The sequence below is a fragment of the Salmo salar genome, chromosome 27 (assembly GCF_965601325.2).
Source record: "Salmo salar chromosome 27, fSalSal1, whole genome shotgun sequence".
Lineage (NCBI taxonomy): Eukaryota > Metazoa > Chordata > Actinopteri > Salmoniformes > Salmonidae > Salmo > Salmo salar.
In genome coordinates, this window is record NC_138317.1 from 38,476,990 (window position 1) to 38,493,830 (window position 16,841).

At 41.6% G+C, this 16,841-nt stretch overlaps 3 protein-coding genes across 5 annotated transcripts in view; 2 read left to right on the forward strand and 1 right to left on the reverse strand.

The window, feature by feature from the left end:
- The first annotated feature begins 3,027 nt into the window (after positions 1-3,027).
- On the forward strand, positions 3,028-4,690 carry LOC106589002 (gap junction alpha-9 protein). The gene has a single exon (XM_014178619.3). The coding sequence runs from the start codon at positions 3,028-3,030 to the stop codon at positions 4,579-4,581; it is 1,554 nt and encodes a 517-aa protein (XP_014034094.1). The 3' UTR covers positions 4,582-4,690.
- A 1,475-nt stretch (positions 4,691-6,165) lies between these two features.
- LOC106589014 (c-Myc-binding protein) lies at positions 6,166-9,353 on the reverse strand. Of its 3 annotated transcripts, none has more exons than XM_014178639.2 (6): positions 9,254-9,353; positions 9,004-9,146; positions 8,581-8,653; positions 7,496-7,544; positions 6,643-6,772; positions 6,166-6,443 (listed from the first exon to the last, which is right to left on the reverse strand). In XM_014178639.2, exons 2-6 carry the CDS (start codon positions 9,016-9,018, stop codon positions 6,399-6,401), a joined length of 312 nt encoding a protein of 103 aa, XP_014034114.1. In that variant the 5' UTR covers positions 9,019-9,146; positions 9,254-9,353; the 3' UTR covers positions 6,166-6,398. The 3 variants fall into 3 exon arrangements, with proteins under 3 accessions (XP_014034114.1, XP_014034116.1, XP_014034115.1); XM_014178641.3 differs by having other exon boundaries at positions 9,242-9,342; XM_014178640.3 differs by having other exon boundaries at positions 9,004-9,323.
- Positions 9,354-10,571: 1,218 nt separating this feature from the next.
- The window catches only part of LOC106589012 (four and a half LIM domains protein 3), a 50,469-nt gene continuing 44,199 nt past the window's right edge, over positions 10,572-16,841 (forward strand). The window contains exon 1 of the mRNA XM_014178638.3: positions 10,572-10,776. The gene's annotated coding sequence lies outside the window, so the exon portion shown is untranslated. The remainder of the gene's footprint in view (positions 10,777-16,841) is intronic.

Genomic DNA, 16,841 nt, shown 5'->3' on the forward strand with positions numbered 1-16,841 from the left:
TTAGCCAACTCCAATGCCGCTATATGAGAATGACAATAGTAGAGAAAGCTCAAACAGCCAGTGACATCCTGACAGACTTCATGGACAGCAACTACAAATAGTAATTTGACTTTATTGACTTTAGTAACAAATAGAGCAAGCATTAAGGAATTATGAATTAGACGCTACATGTTTCATAACTCAACAAGGGTGTCCCAACTTCATTGAAACTCAACAAGGGCCTGGATTAGCTGGTTCAACTAGTACTCCTTGGCTGGTTCAACTAGTACTCCTAGGGCACAGGCCACAGTAAACAAAACCAAGGATGCGTCCAAAATGGCACCCTATTCCTTTTATGACCAGGGCCCATCGGTCAAAAGTACTGCACTATATAGGGAATGTGGTGCCATTTGGGATGCAAACCTAACCTTCTAACAAGCCATAGCTATTGATTTCCTGTAAATTGAATAAAAAGCATGCAATAGCTGGGGGGGATCAACTTAATTAGATTCACAGGGAGTCATCCATGTATAAAATCGGACATGACCGATTGATCTCCAGTACGGCGAAAAAGCACTGATCGAAAAGTATAGTGTACCATGGTGGAAGCACTCTAGACTCTCATATCATTTAACATGGCATGCATTCACTTTGACTTGTATTTGTATATGTGAAGAGCAACTGAATCTAGGCCCCCGAATCCCTTGAATCAGGAAGTGAACACGGAATGACAGTGAGATTGCAACAAGAAGTATTTCAAGCCAGAGGCCTCATTTATAAAATGTGCTTTGTTTTTACACTCACATTTTAGCATACAATCATTTCTTACAATGAGAGGAAACAACATTTATAAAAGTTAAAATCCCAATGTTGGCGTGGAGTAGTACAGGTGTAGTATAGTAGGTTGATTGGGCTCAAGGTCATGGCAGAGGGCATAGAGACCAATAGTGATGACAGAAGGGTCAGTATTAACAAAACTACAGGCAAAACTATAGGCAATTATTGGACAGGGTTTATTGAGTTCAGCGATATAGCTGCTTAATGACTCGGAATATCCCTTTCATTGGAAGTGCCAAATAGCCAGCTGCTTGTGAACAGATTTAGCAATAATCTGACATTGCATATCAGAACAAGGTAAGAGAAATTATATTTGGATTAATATGGACAATTTTGTAACAGTTTATTTACAGCCAAGATAATTAGACGACAGACAATCCATTCCTGCGTGTCTTTTGGACAGGATTGTAACCTGCAGCTTTGAAATCTCCATGGCTATGCCTTCGTTTACACAAGCAGCCAAATTCTGATGTTTTTGCCAAATTATTGGGAAAAGACGTGATTTGATTGGTCAAAAGACCAATCATTTTTGGGGAAAAAAAATCTAAATTGGTCTGTGTAAATGCATCTATTGTGCCAGTTTTGTGGCGTTAAAACTGTGTTTAAGAACAGTGCTAAGGAACAATCTACCGTTATGTATAAGGAAAACATATTGCATAATATATGGTACTAATAACTGATACAGAGTATTATTTCATCTGTTGTAGGTTTCAAAGGTTCATTCCAAAAGGCCAAAGGTTATTGATTGACGGTGTGTGGTTATCAATGATGAATAACTTATCATGGCCCATGGATAAATAAAAGAAAATTAGCTTTCCTATTCAGTCCGTCTCACTATGAAACATCAAGAAATTCACACATTCTGCAATTGATTACCGACAGTAGTTAATTGAGATTTGAGTTTGATCCAACTGTCATTCTCCAAATTGAGTAATTCGGTAACACAATTCTGACGCATGAATACAGTGACTTGATGAAAAATGGGAATGAATAGTTTCCTAATTGTTTTGTACTTATTCCCAAAGTAGACACCACTTAGTAACCACTGGCAGGCATATCAATCCACTTCAGATATATTTGACCTAATAGATTTTTACTTTAACTGCTGGCTCCCCGTTGAGATGCACTCAGAGCCACTGGGGCAAAAAGGGGGTAAGCCAGTGCTCTGGCTCAGTGTCTGTGTATCAGACAGACCACATCATATTCCACTACAGGCATCACAGGGTAGAGCGCCACCGAGGGTCACAGGGTTTTGAGGTCCTCTGAGAGCAGCCACAAATAGACAAACGATTGAATATTTTGGCGGTCCCCTATTACCCGATGACCTGCAGGGCACCCCACCACCGGCAGTCCGTTCATACTGCTGCAAGGTAAATGACAACTAATAGTAGAATTGATTTCTCTTGGCAGGCTATATAGTTCTCACCAACCCAGGCCAACGGGCTGCTTTTTGTTTCATTTTCATTTAATCAGCTGTGGAGTTCTGGGCTGGGTATCCTATGGTTTACTAAGAAGATAAGGAGATTGACAATGAGCACAGGATTGTATCAAACGTCCAAATATTTTGTTCTAAAATGTCTGTTTATGTACATATGATTTCCCCAATGAAAGGTAAGTTTACTTATGTGATTTTAGATTGAGTTTTAACTTATTTTTCCCACCAGAGGCCTCCTGATTTAAACTCACAAAGACCACTGCATTCTGATTCATATCATTTGCATATTGTGGGGGATGATAATTTTTTTCTGTAACTGGTCAATTATTATTTCAGTTGATATTGTATGACCTAATGATCATTCAATTAGGACTAATGGTTATCATTAGTCCTTGATTAGCAAGTGATATTATAATGATTATTAAAGAGACAAAATCAGCAGTTGAAACAATAACAAAGTTAGGAGTAAAAGAAGCTTATATTTGGGGTTCTGACAGGGTACGAGAGTTGAACTAAGCTCATGAGGAATTTCTAAGTTATATTCTTAAAGAATCAATGGGTACATATCCTTAATTTAGAAATCCCAAATGGATGTAGGAATGGCAGATTGCCCCTTTTTATATCATCATCATCATCAATTCTGCTTTATAATAAACATTGTTTGTCCATGTATTATTATTGACTTCACTATACACTTCATCTTGACATTCCTTTTTGCATATGTTCTGCTTTTTAACATATAATTTTCCCCATTAATTAGCAAAACCCGCGTGAAGATGGGAGATTGGAACTTCCTGGGTGGGATCTTGGAGGAAGTGCATATCCACTCCACCATGGTGGGAAAGATCTGGCTGACCATCCTGTTCATCTTCCGGATGCTGGTGCTTGGCGTCGCTGCAGAGGACGTGTGGAACGACGAGCAGACCGACTTCATCTGCAACACCGAACAGCCAGGGTGCCGCAACGTGTGCTACGACCGAGCCTTCCCCATCTCTCTCATCCGCTACTGGGTGCTGCAGGTCATCTTCGTCTCCTCACCCTCTCTGGTTTACATGGGCCACGCCATCTACCAGCTGCGAGCTCTGGAGAAGACGCGCCACACTAACAGGGCAGCATTGCGTCGGGAGCTGGAGGCAGTGGCCGTGGAGCTGATCGAGGTGCGGAGACGTATCGAGAGGGAGATGAGACAGCTAGATCTGGGGAAGCTCAATAAGGCCCCGCTGAGAGGGTCCCTGCTACAGACCTATGTGGCCCACATCGTCACCCGCTCTGTGGTGGAGGTGGGCTTCATGATGGGCCAGTACCTCCTCTACGGCCATCACCTGGACACTTTGTTTAAGTGCGAGAGGGAGCCGTGCCCAAACGTGGTGGACTGCTTTGTCTCCAGGCCCACGGAGAAGACTGTCTTCATGATGTTCATGCAGGGCATCGCTGCCGTCTCCCTCTTCCTCAGCCTGTTGGAGATCACGCACCTGAGCTACAGGAAGCTCAAGAAGGGCATCCTGGCCTACCACCCACACCTGAAGGATGACTACTACCATAGCAAATCGGAAAGAAACTCTGACGTCAAACAAGTTAACATGGGGGGAACCTCTGGGGACTGCAAGCCTGTTATCCCCAGCGGACCCAGTGGGTACACACTCCTGATAGAGAAACAGGGCAACGGACCGACGCATTCCCTCCTCAATGCCTCCTCTGCCTTTGTTCCTATTCAGGTGGACCCTGGTATCAAGCCATGTACAGACAGTCACAATAAAGCCAGTAAGGAGGCACTGCCAAGTCCTGAGCACAACAGCAACTCAAAGAACACCAACCGTGAGACGACACGCTCTGCCCTTGTGGACAAGAAGGATGAGCCAGAGGACCTTGTCGTGCATCCTCTTCCCCACCATGTAGATCCTCTTACCCACCACATGGACTTCACAGGGTCACGGGGCTCTGAGTACCCCACCCTACCCGTGCTACCCTTGATGGATGCCTCCTCATGCCCGACCCTTTCGGTCATTGCAAGAAAACCACGGAGGGTCAGTGCCCCCTGGAACTGTTCCACTGTGGTGGAGGGGAATGGCTCAGACAGTGGGGACTCCTTCCCTGGGACTATAAGCATGAAGCCACGCTGTAGCTTTGCTGCCAGCCGAGCCAGGGCCTTCTCTAAGCCGGACACCAAGAGACTGAGCAGGCCCCAGAGCCAGGACTCAATAGGAGAACTGAGCTCAGTGTCTCGGCACAGCCGCGATGGCAACAGCCCTCCCGTCTGCTCTCCCAACCGCCGAATGTCACCGGCAAGTAACGGCAGCAGCAGGCGAGCTCCAGGCGACCTGCAGATCTAAGGTTTATTACCTTATCTCATCATGTCACAAGAAACTGTTACGACGTTAGTGCTCCCGAGTGGCGCAGCTGTCATTACAGACCCTGGTTTGATTCCACGCTGTATCACAACAAGCCGTGATTGGGAGTCCCGTAGGGTGGCACACAATTGGCCCAGCGTTGTCCGTGTTAGGGGAAGGTTTGGCTGGGGTAGGCCGTCATTGTAAATAAGAATTTTTTCTTAACTGACTTGCCTATTTAAATAAAGGTTAAATGAAAAAAATAGGCTATGCTTCAGGGTATACTGTTACGGTGTTAGCTAAGGTGTGCCCTGAAGTGTAACCTAAGAAATTATAATTTTCCATAGATTTGCAGTTCTTGAGACAGTGATGTTTTTCTGTCAGTGAAGTTGAGTACACAGTATTAACGTTAATATAAACTACTCTGGGCCCAGGCCACAATGCATTTAGTCAGAGTCTGTTTTATGCACCAAGTTTGCACCTGTTATTTTCAGAAGACAAAAAGCAAAGCAGAATTTTGCAATGGAAAACGCTTAGTAAATCTAGATAAAAGACAACAGACATTGTTGACAGGTCTGTTTTAGTTTGAAGGACTTTCATTGCATTGCGTGCATATAAATGCAAGGCTTACAGCAATGAACCAAGAGCAATGGAAAGCAGAATCAGAAAATCTATATCCTTTAGGCTGTAATTCGCAATTACGTAACCCAAAACTCAATCAATGATATTCATTAGAAAGAATGTGTTAACAAGGAAAAAGTTTCAAAGCATGATTTCCTCAATATTGTATTTAAGGTATTGTACTTTTAAAAAGCACAATAACGAAGTGAATTTCACTTTGCAAGTTAAATTGGTGGCTGGAGTTCACTAGCTACCAATCTAATCAGAGGACATTTTCCCAGTGACATGACAACAATCTATTTTAGTATCAGTCCAGTTGACAGTTTCTTTGCTCATGATATAGGCTACTGGCCAACTTTATTTCAACTATCCAACTAATAACAAAGCAACAGCTTATTTCAGTTCAACTATAATTGAACTACTATAACAACAATGTAGTATTTGGATAAACAAGTTACATAATATTTTCAACTTGTTCTGTTTTCTTTCAGGTCGGGATACTGCAGATGTCCTCCATCCTGAAAAAGCATTGATATTATTGTGGCACAAAGCCCACTAATCATTTGACAAAGTAAATGATACATTTTGATTGGGAGGAAATGGGACTGATTTTGTACAGGCCTATTGCTTAAATGAAATTGTACTTTATTTTTACTGAACACTACATCATACATTGATTTGTATATTCACAATTGTATAATTTTACTTGATAAAATAAAGTACTAATATTCTTGAATTACTAATGAGATGATATTTTAACATAATTAGTTTACCAAGATATAAAAATATAAATCCTAAACAGCAACAGGCAAGAACATTGGCTTTGAATGCTAACCCCATACTGGACCAGAAGTAGTAGGCCTGTTGTCACGGTGACCCTGTGTGTGTAGCATTTAAATGAATAGGCAAGGATCAGTTGGGAATTTCATCTAGAGATACATCAACACAATAACTTTGCATGAGGAATATTTGCTGAAAAGTGTTTATTGACTTAATTGGAGAGAAATAGTTGACACTTTAGATTGAACAAGTGTCTGTACACAGAAAATACTACTTAACAAAAATACATTGCTTTTGTAATTAACAGTTCTTCCATCCTTGGGTATAGTGTCATATAATACTACTAAGAAATAATAGCTTTAGAAGTGCCTTTTTTTCTCTCAAAACAGTGGACAGAAAGAACAATTCAACTAACTCCGCTACTCTGCTGCTCCATCCTCGGGTGCTGGTTCATACTGCAGAAGCTGTAAAACAAGGTAGAAAAAGTCTGGTATTTGCAGCGTACCGAGATTAGATATTTTTGGGGTATTTGGGGGTGGTTTCCCCGGATACAGATTAAGCCTATTTCTGGGCTAAAAAACAAGATCAATGGAGAATCTAAACTTAATCTGGGTCCGGGAAACAAACACTTGAATTTAGGAAAAATGTTCAATTCTCTCTGACCCTGTTTCGGAGGTCTTTGTTTTCCTCCATGAGCAGATCCCACTTCTGCTGTAGCTCAGTTAGTTCCAGACGAAGGGCCTCCGCATCTGCTGGCTCAGCACCAGCCACACCAAGGTGATGCTTTAGAAAGCTAGGGTTTAGGTGAAGGCTAGTCTAAACTCTTGTTGTTGTTGTTGATAGCTACAGTGAACGAGAAGCGATTGAGGAGATAGAGGAGAGCTGCTGGTGCATAGAATGGAGAGCTGCTGGTGCATAGAATGTAAAGTGGCATAATCAGGGTTTGAACCCATATCACCAGACCGGTCCGGGGGGGGGGGGGGGCAGCACCATCACTCCGGCCAGCCACTGCACACCCTAAACTCTCTTTAAAAAGGCCCAGTGCAGTCAAAAATGTGATTTTCCTGTGTTTCATATATTTCCACACTATGAGGTTGGCATAATGCTGTGAACTTGTGAGAATTATGATAATGCCCTTTTCGTGTAAGAGCTGTTTGAAAAGGCCACCTGAAATGTCAGCCTGTTTTGGTGGGATGGAGTTTTGGCCTGCCTGGTGACATCACCAGATGGTAAATTAGCTAATAGACCAATAAGAAAAAGAGCCTTTAAAAGACGTCACATGAACAAAGACACTTTTAGACGAGGATGTTGTAATTTACACAAAGTCAACGCCTGATCGTTTTGCACCAGGGGGCCAGTAGTCATCAGCTTTCGGGCGATGTATTTTCTCTGCCCAACGCCATGAGTGACTACCTGAATCAGCAAGCGACATCTGCATCAACGGGATCAGTAGAGACGGTGGTCATGGTTGTTGTCATCATATTGGAATATTAATCAAACCAAGACAAAAGGATACTCCAAAGCATTATTAGGTTTATCTGTCTCCTCGTACAGGGCGACCAACACTGCAAACAGCAATACAATTGTTATGGATATTGGTGGTGATATGCGGGTCAAAGTTTTGTTATAGATCAGGGGTGTCAAACAGGTTTTGCCCTGGGGGCCGCATTCGTTCTTCAACAAGGTCTGGAGGGCCTCACTGAATATGAGTTATATATCCTCACCGTGAAAAATAGCAAAAAAAAATAGTAATTATCGCTGTTTGTATTTGATGCTTTCTGACTGTCTAGTTTTCATTTCGGTGATTATAGCAAGCTGGACAAAGTCAAGAAACTGTATGAATGTAGGTGGATTAAAATGTATACACAGTTTTGATTAGTTTTTTGGTGTATTTTTGTCATGGGCGGTAGGTAGCCTAGCGGTTAAAGGGAAAACATTGTTCATGTCTACTTCATTGTTTTTTTACTACAAAACATAGAAATACGCCATTTTCACATATGTTAATGTTGAGGTGGTGCTGGAGATTATGAATGAGAAAGATATGTTTTTCAATTACATCAACCAATTTGCCTACTAATAATTGGTCAAAATCACCCCATACACACCGATGATGTCATTGTAAACACTTATCTACCTTTTTCACATATGTTGATGTCGGGGTAGTGCTGGAGTACCTATGATGTTGAACATTTTTGAAGTTTCCCTTTAAGAGCATTCGACCAGTAACCAAATGGTCACTGGTTCGAATCCCTGAGCCGACTACGTAACAAACCTGTCGATGTGCCCTTGAGCAAGGCACTTAACCCTAATTGCTCCTGTAAGTTGATCTGGATAAGATTTTATGCTAAATGACTAAAATGTCAATCTAAAATGTTAAAGTGTATTGAGTTTTTTTGTAACTCAAATCACGTACGGGCCATATTGGACACCCTCGCCTATGTTTGACACCCCTGCTATAGACTATGCAAGTGGTTAGGATTTGGAATCAAAATGATGAACATGAGGTACAAAATCAAAGTATACCGCATGAGAAACGTTAGACTTTATGCATTTTAAAGAAACTTTGCCAGTAATGTTCTTCAATTTCTGAAAGAGGCCTACCATTGGTGAGACTGTCAAGAACTCCAGCTTTTTCTAGATACCTTCGAAATTGTTCTCTCTTGGACTCTGAAGCCTGTGAAATAAACAACGATGAGAAGAATCAAAAGACTAACAAAACATTTTTGCATAAAGCTGTAACTAGATAACTCTACTTCAGTTTCTTTTGAAAGTTTCCAGGCAGGTAAGCAGAATTTAAAAAAATATGCCTGGTTAACCATAAACTTTGAAAACGAATTGTTTAACTGGCACAACCATACTGCTGATTCCAATTAATGAGAGCTACCCAAGATACAAAGTAATCAATGAATGCAGTTAGTTAGCTAACTTAGTTACAAAGTAACAAGTGAAAACATAGGACATGAAAGAAATATCTTCAAACCACTCGTGTTTGAAGTTCATTAAAGAAAAGTTTCGTATACTTACTCTGTAATGGGCCATTATTGCGAACAGATATGTAGCGTTATGATGATTAACGTTAGTAAATTAGCTAGCTATCAAGTCAACAGCCGACAAGACCTAGAGCCTCTGACTGCCACAAAGCAATTCCTCCCTCAGTGGTCCGGTTGCTATAACGACAAAACGACAACAACAATAATTAGCTGAACTGTGAATTATGGGATAAAATGTCAATGATTGATGATAATGATGGACTTTTCTTTACTCTGTCGGTTACTTCACTTAACTTCACTATTTGTTATTGAAATAAATGAAACTGAAACTGAGCTACTTGTGTAAAGGCATTAGGCAAAACCCCTAGCTATATATTTGGCGCCATCTCATGGCCATGTAGTGAAACAAGCGTTTAGCTGGAGAACCAATGAGATTGAGGGAGGAATTAGACGAAACAGGCAAATTAACAGTTGTCACTAGTTACCACAGCCACAAAGTTTAAAAAAAATAAAAATTCCTATGTGGAAAAAATTCATGATTTTTTTTTTTTATCTTTTAGGTCTTCATTTAATGTTAGGCATAATGTTAGCAGTGTGATTAAGGTTAGGGTTAAGGTTAGGCTTAGTGCTAAACAGCGCACTTGCTATACGATTTTAGGCTATGAATAAGAAAGTGAATTTGTAATTTCCAAATTGTATGCTGCTTTGCCATCTACTAACAGCAAAGGTTGCATTAAATAGGCGCAATATTTTTTTATGATGCATTTGGCGATGTTCAATTCATTCGCACATAACGTATTAACAAAAGCATTCACAGCGAAAGTTGATACATGTAGGCCCTTCATATATAAACTATGAGCAGCACTTTGTTAAATTTATCCGATCAGTTATTGTTTTTTTTGCTCAAACTGCGAGCAACACTTGTCAAACTCAGACATATTTCTCTCAAAACACAGGGATGTGGATTCGCACAGGACCAGTATTATCAGAGGATTTTGGAGTTAGGTTAGATTAGGTTATTCTGTCTGGAATTGTTACTCTCCTGCCGTGTAACAATTATTGACATGGCAGATTCAGACGGGACTAAAATGACAGATTTGGTGTTTTGTGCTCGTGTACATAATTATATTACTCGAACTAAGTAAAACTAATCCCGTCCCAATAGGTCTTTATATCCTGTTGCCAGTCACTTACCCCTATACACATCTACCTCCATCATTCCAGTATCTCTGCACGTTGTAAATGTGGTACTGAACTGACCCTGTGTATATAGTATGCTTACTGTTTTTTCCTAGTATTACATTGTTAATTATTGCATTGCTGGGTTTTGAGTTTACAAGAAATGTATTCCACTGTACCTGCTCATGTGACATTAAAACATGAACATAGGCGGGCTTTAACCGTAAATATGATTTTGTGATTAGTGACGACCTGAGTTGACAGGCAGAATTTCAGTGTAAATGAATTATGTTTACTTTGGCACTAAAATGCTGGTGTTTATTTCGTAGTGAATACACCACATAACAACACTAGAATATATTTTCAAGTCACGACTTGGTTGTCAACTAAACCAGTGCTGCTAGTTTGCTAAACACGATTGAATTTGATCAGTGGATTTAACAGCTGCTGGCAGATTTCAGGCAAATGTCGATTCAGTACGAAGATCCTGCGCTGGCAGGGAACTATGGTGGTGTACAATCTTTCCCAAAGGATTAAGGCTACGGAGTGGAGGAACCAGATATCGAGAACACGTTAGGTGACAGTAAACCAAGGACTGCGGAGAAGTGGTACATCGTACATTCAAAAGGTTTGTTGTGTTCCTAGTTCAGGTAGTTAGTTATACAATGACCCTGTGCATCTGTGCATCGTTGCCGCCTAGTCATACAAACTATAATGTTTATGCATGGCACACGACACAAATTGATAAACTAGCTAGTCAAGTCATCTACACTAAAATGCTCTGTATTGTTAATCTGATGTCTGAAGTGGCCGTACAGCATTTACTGCGATGCAGACGTGAGGGCCGTCCTACTTCTTGCACTTAAGCGGAACAGAGTTACGGTGATGGAAGTGTGTTTGTACAGGACTTACCGCCCCCAGCTACCGTCAGCCAATCATGTCAATACGGAGCTATACGGTGCCCTCCACTAAATTTAAGAGGGCACGGCGACGCTGTACAGAGCTTGATTTGGCCACTGCGTGTCTCTGGCGTATACGCAATTGCGTCACACCCGCTACACGAAGCCTCCGACCACATTTTCGGATCAAGCATAAATTCGCTTTGTCTATTGTGCTCCACTATTCAGGTTGTAGTCCACAAGATGTCGCCAAACGACACACTGTTCTTGGAGAGCACCAACAAAATCTACAATGATTACATCTCCAGCAGCTCTTTCGTCAAATTCCAAATCTGGAACTTGCCTGGTCAGGTGGACTTTAACCCTACCTTCCACTAAGAGATGATTTTCAGGGGTACGGGGGCTTTGATCTTGTCATTGATGCTTAAGTGAGACTATTAGGACAGTTAGATGTTGCACTACCCATGGCAAACATTGAGAAGGCTATACAGCCTATAATTTCAGATTTGTATGTATTCAAAAATAGGTGACCCTCCTCTGCTTAGAGGGGTTTTTCTTTATTACTTTTTTGACCAGACCAGGGCCTGGTCAAAAGCAGTGCACTATATAGGGCAGGGGAGGACAACTCCAGTTCTCGAGGGCCTGATTGGTGTCACACTGTTTCTCCATCCCTAGCAAACACAGCTGATTAAATCAAATCAAATTTATTTATATAGCCCTTCTTACATCAGCTAATATCTCAAAGTGCTGTACAGAAACCCAGCCTAAAACCCCAAACAGCAAGCAATGCAGGTGTAGAAGCACGGTGGCTAGGAAAAACTCCCTAGAAAGGCCAAAACCTAGGAAGAAACCTAGAGAGGAACCAGGCTATGAGGGGTGGCCAGTCCTCTTCTGGCTGTGCCGGGTGGAGATTATAACAGCACATGGCCTAGATGTCCAAATGTTCATAAATGACCAGCATGGCCAAATAATAATAATCATAGTAGTTGTCAAGGGTGCAACAAGTCAGCAACACAAGAGTACGTGTCAGTTGGCTTTTTCATAGCTGATCTTTGAGAGTATCTCTACCTCTCCTGCTGTCTCTAGAGAGTTGAAAACAGCAGGTCTGGGACAGGTAGCACGTCCGGTGAATAGGTCAGGGTTCCAGCAGGTCTGGGACAGCAGGTCTGGGACAGGTAGCACGTCCGGTGAACAGGTCAGGGTTCCATAGCTGCAGGCAGAACAGTTGGAACTGGAGCAGCAGCACGGCCAGGTGAACTGGGGACAGCAAGGAGTCATCAAGCCAGGTAGTCCTGAGGCATGGTCCTAGGGCTCAGGTCCTCCGAGAGAGAGAAAGAAAGAAAGAATTAGAGAGAGCATATTTAAATTCACACAGGACACCGGAAAAGACAAGAGAAATACTCCAGAATGACCCTAGCCCCCTGACACATAACCTACTGCAGCATAAATACTGGAGGCTGAGAGGAGGGGTCAGGAGACACTGTGGCCCCATCCGATGAACCCCCGGACAGGGCCAAACAGGTAGGATATAACCCCACCCACTTTGCCAAAGCACAGCCTCCACACCACTGGAGGGATATCTCCAACCACCAACATACCATCCCGGGACAAAGCCGAGTATAGCCCACAAAGATCTCCGCCACGGCACAGCCCAAGGGGGGGCGCCAACCCAGACAGGAAGATCACGTCAGTGACTCAACCCACTCAAGTGACGCACCCCTCCCAGGGACGGCATGGAAGAACACCAGTAAGCCAGTGACTCAGCCCCCGTAATAGGGGTAGAGGCAGAGAATCCCAGTCGAAAGAGGGGAAACCGGCCAGGCAGAGACAGCAAGGGCGGTTCGTTGCTCCAGCCTTTCCGTTCACCTTCACACCCCTGGGCCAGACTACACTTAATCATAGGACCTACTGAAGAGATGTGTCTTCAGTAAAGACTTAAAGGTTGAGACCGAGTCTGCGTCTCTCTCATGGGTAGGCAGACTATTCCATAAAAATGGAGCTCTATAGGAGAAAGCCCTGCCTCCAGCTGTTTGCTTAGAAATTCTAGGAACAATTAGGAGGCCCGCGTCTTGTGACCGTAGCGTACGTGTAGGTATGTACGGCAGGACCAAATCGGAAAGATAGGTAGGAGCAAGCCCATGTAATGCTTTGTAGGTTAGCAGTAAAACCTTGAAATCAGCCCTTGCCTTAACAGGAAGCCAGTGTAGGGAGGCTAGCACTGGAGTAATATGATCAAATTCTTTGGTTCTAGTCAGGATTCTAGCAGCTGTATTTAGCACTAACTGAAGTTTATTTAGTGCTTTATCCGGGTAGCCGGAAAGTAGAGAATTGCAGTAGTCCAACCTAGAAGTAACAAAGGCATGGATAAATTATTCTGCGTCATTTTTGGACAGAAAGTTTCTGATTTTTGCAATGTTACGTAGATGGAAAAAAGCTGTCCTTGAAACAGTCTTGATATGTTCTTCAAACGAGAGATCAGGGTCCAGAGTAACGCCGAGGTCCTTCACAGTTTTATTTGAGATGACTGTGCAACCATCCAGATTAATTGTCAGATTCAACAGAAGATCTCTTTGTTTCTTGGGACCTAGAACAAGCATCTCTGTTTTGTCCGAGTTTAAAAGTAGAAAGTTTGCAGCCATCCACTTCCTTATGTCTGAGACACAGGCTTCTAGCGAGGGCAATTTTGGGGCTTCACCATGTTTCATTGAAATGTACAGCTGTGTGTCATCCGCATAGCAGTGAAATGTAACATTATGTTTTCGAATGACATCCCCAAGAGGTAAAATATATAGTGAAATATATATTTCTAAACTGAAGATCATGATTAGGTGATTATTGGAGTCAGGTGTGTTAGCTGGGGCAAAACTGTGATGCCAATCAGGACTGTGTTAAAGTTGCGACAGTTCGTTTCTGGTATCAGAACAAAATAGTCAGCACATAGTAACTTCTGATTTATTTGTACTTTAATTAATGCAAACACGTGTGTGGTAAATGGGTGGTTCGTATATACGGTCTCGCTGTTTTACCTCGCAGGGCAAACAGAGAAGAGAACGACACATCCTATTGTTCTCGCTTTTATACTCTGACAGAGATAGTTCCCGCTCAATGCTGGCCTGTCAGAGGGAGGAGGAGCGTGGTTTAAACTTGCTCCTCCTAACGTCGGCGTGCAGGCAGGTCCCAGCGTCGTGACGCACTTCCTGTTGCCTGTTGTAGTTCTTCTTGTCTTCAACAGTTGATTTACCCGTAGTTTATGTACTTAGCATAGCTTCCCCAGTATATTATATAAGTTATGCATACAAATAGCCAGTTCAACCCTAACAACTGGAATCGCCCACCCGATATAGGGGATAGGGTGCCATTCAGGACCACCATTTTGATTAAATGGTTTGTCATTCATCTGACAACCCATTGGGTTGATTCTGCTGGTTCTACCATTGTGAGATTATGCTTGCATTGCTTTGTTTTGCTTTTGAGTGCAAACGGAGTGAATGATATCTAATATGTTGTCAGATGTCATAAGGTTATAAATACTAATTTTTTTATTATATCAAAAAATTGTGAGTAAATTAAGCATTTAAAGGGTTTGAATTACAAGGGAAATGTGAATGTCTCCCACAATATTTTTCAGAAATTGTGTGAAGCATTAAAGATTTTTTTTCATTTGAATATTGTCGTTCATCACTGTAACGTTACCGTTTTAAGCATCCAGTCTACCATTTCGGATCATATAGTAAATGTATTGTCTTGAACAAAACAACATTTCCTCAGAGGTTAGAACAACAAGCAACTTGCCTAAATGGAGGATATCAAGTTTGTTTTGGCTCGTCATGGCACTGTTGGTGTGTCACTGGGAGCAGTACATGACACTATTGATCTACTAAGGAAAAGCAGAGTATGATGTCTGTAACCAGGTTACCATCCAATCGTTTTATGCACGTAAAGTACATATTGCATTTTAAAAAGTGTCACGACAGTCCTGATGAATACAGAAAATCTTTTCGGTAAACTTTCCAAATGTCGACAAAAAAAATACGCTAGACAAGGTGGGATGTTATTGTGTCGGTAAAATTAATGATGCGAGAAATTGGGGGTGAAAACGCCACCGCGCACAAATAATGACCATCTTATTGAAGTGAGTGACGCGATGACGGGGTGTGGTCCTCCCACTACGACTCGGGAACACGTGCCGTTTATTAGGCTACAGATTAAATCAATTACTGTTAACTTCACAGGGTGGGGAAATGCAAGATGAGCTTCATGCTACTTTCCAATAAATATCAAAGGTTTTATTCTGGGGACATGATAATCGACGCTTGGCTGCCGTAATAATCTCCTGCAGGCTATACCAGCACTGTATCTGCGAGCTGTTGACTAGAGAGCAAATGCCAATCAATATCAGAGTGGATACGTTCGCTATATAACGCTACATTCTTTGACAAAACAAACCATCAGAAGAGTTGAAATAGAAATGGAAACCCATTTCACTTGTATTTTTTATTTGGTACATGGGAATTTAACAGGAAATGTTATGTTTATTTGTACTACGTCATCACGGACAGACAAGTCAATTTATTGTTAACAAATAAATGGTGGGAACATTTGCATATTTAATTTATGCAGATTTTTATCATATTTGCATGAAAATCTGTCGTTAATTGGATGGAAACCTACGTAAAAATCAAGTTTCCATCCACAGTTTTTATGCGAGTAAAGACATACCATGTAAAAAACGACAGCTGTGATGGAAACAGGAAGTTTCGGTACAATTTTACAAATGCCAACAGATCATTCTGCTACAAGACCATGGTGCTTGCCTACGGAGCTGTGAGGGGAACGGCACCGCCGTACCTTCAGGCTCTGATCAGGCCCTACACCCAAGAAGGGCACTACCCTCCCCCTCCAAAAAGATATAGATGTACTATTGTAAAGTGGTTGTTCCACTGGATATCTTAAGGTGAATGCACCAATTTATAAGTCGCTCTGGATAAGAGCGTCTGCTAAATGACGTAAATGTCATTTTTTTTCAGTCAACATGGTGAGATCCTTTTGTGTCTGTAAGATTAATTATGCCTGTGGAAACGCCTTTTATGCACAAATATTGATATAATAATCATAATATCGAAGTAAATTTACTCCCACAGCCTACCCATACTGTATCTTGGCTAGAGAACATGTGCCAAGACCAAAATGGGCACAGTTTTTATGACAAAACCATTAATAGAGTTGAAAATGTGATGGAAACACATTGAACTTTAGATTTTTATTCCGTACGTGAAAACTTAAGTGAAAAAGTACATTTTGTGTGCACTATGTCATCACTCACAGATTTTTATCAACAGCAAGTCAATTTGGTGGGAACACACCACTGGTGGGATAATGTGCATATTTTCTAAATTATATTTTAGAATATTCACATAAATCTGTCACCAATCAGATGGAAACCTAGCTAGTGTTACTCTACCTGTGACTTTGTCTCAACGTTGGTGACCTTACTCTATGTACAGTTGAAGTCGGAAGTTTACATACACCTTAGCCAAATATATTTCAACTCAGTTTTTCACAATTCCTGACATTTAATCTTAGTAAAAACAGTTAGGATCACAACTTTATTTTAAGAATGTGAATGTCAGAATAATAGTAGAGAGAAGGATTTATTTCACCTTTTATTTCTTTCATCACATTACCAGTGGGTCAGAAGTTTACATACACTCAATTAGTATTTGGTAGCATTGCCTTTAAATAGTTTAACTTGGGTAAAACGTTTCGGGGAGCCTTCCACAAGCTTCCCACAATA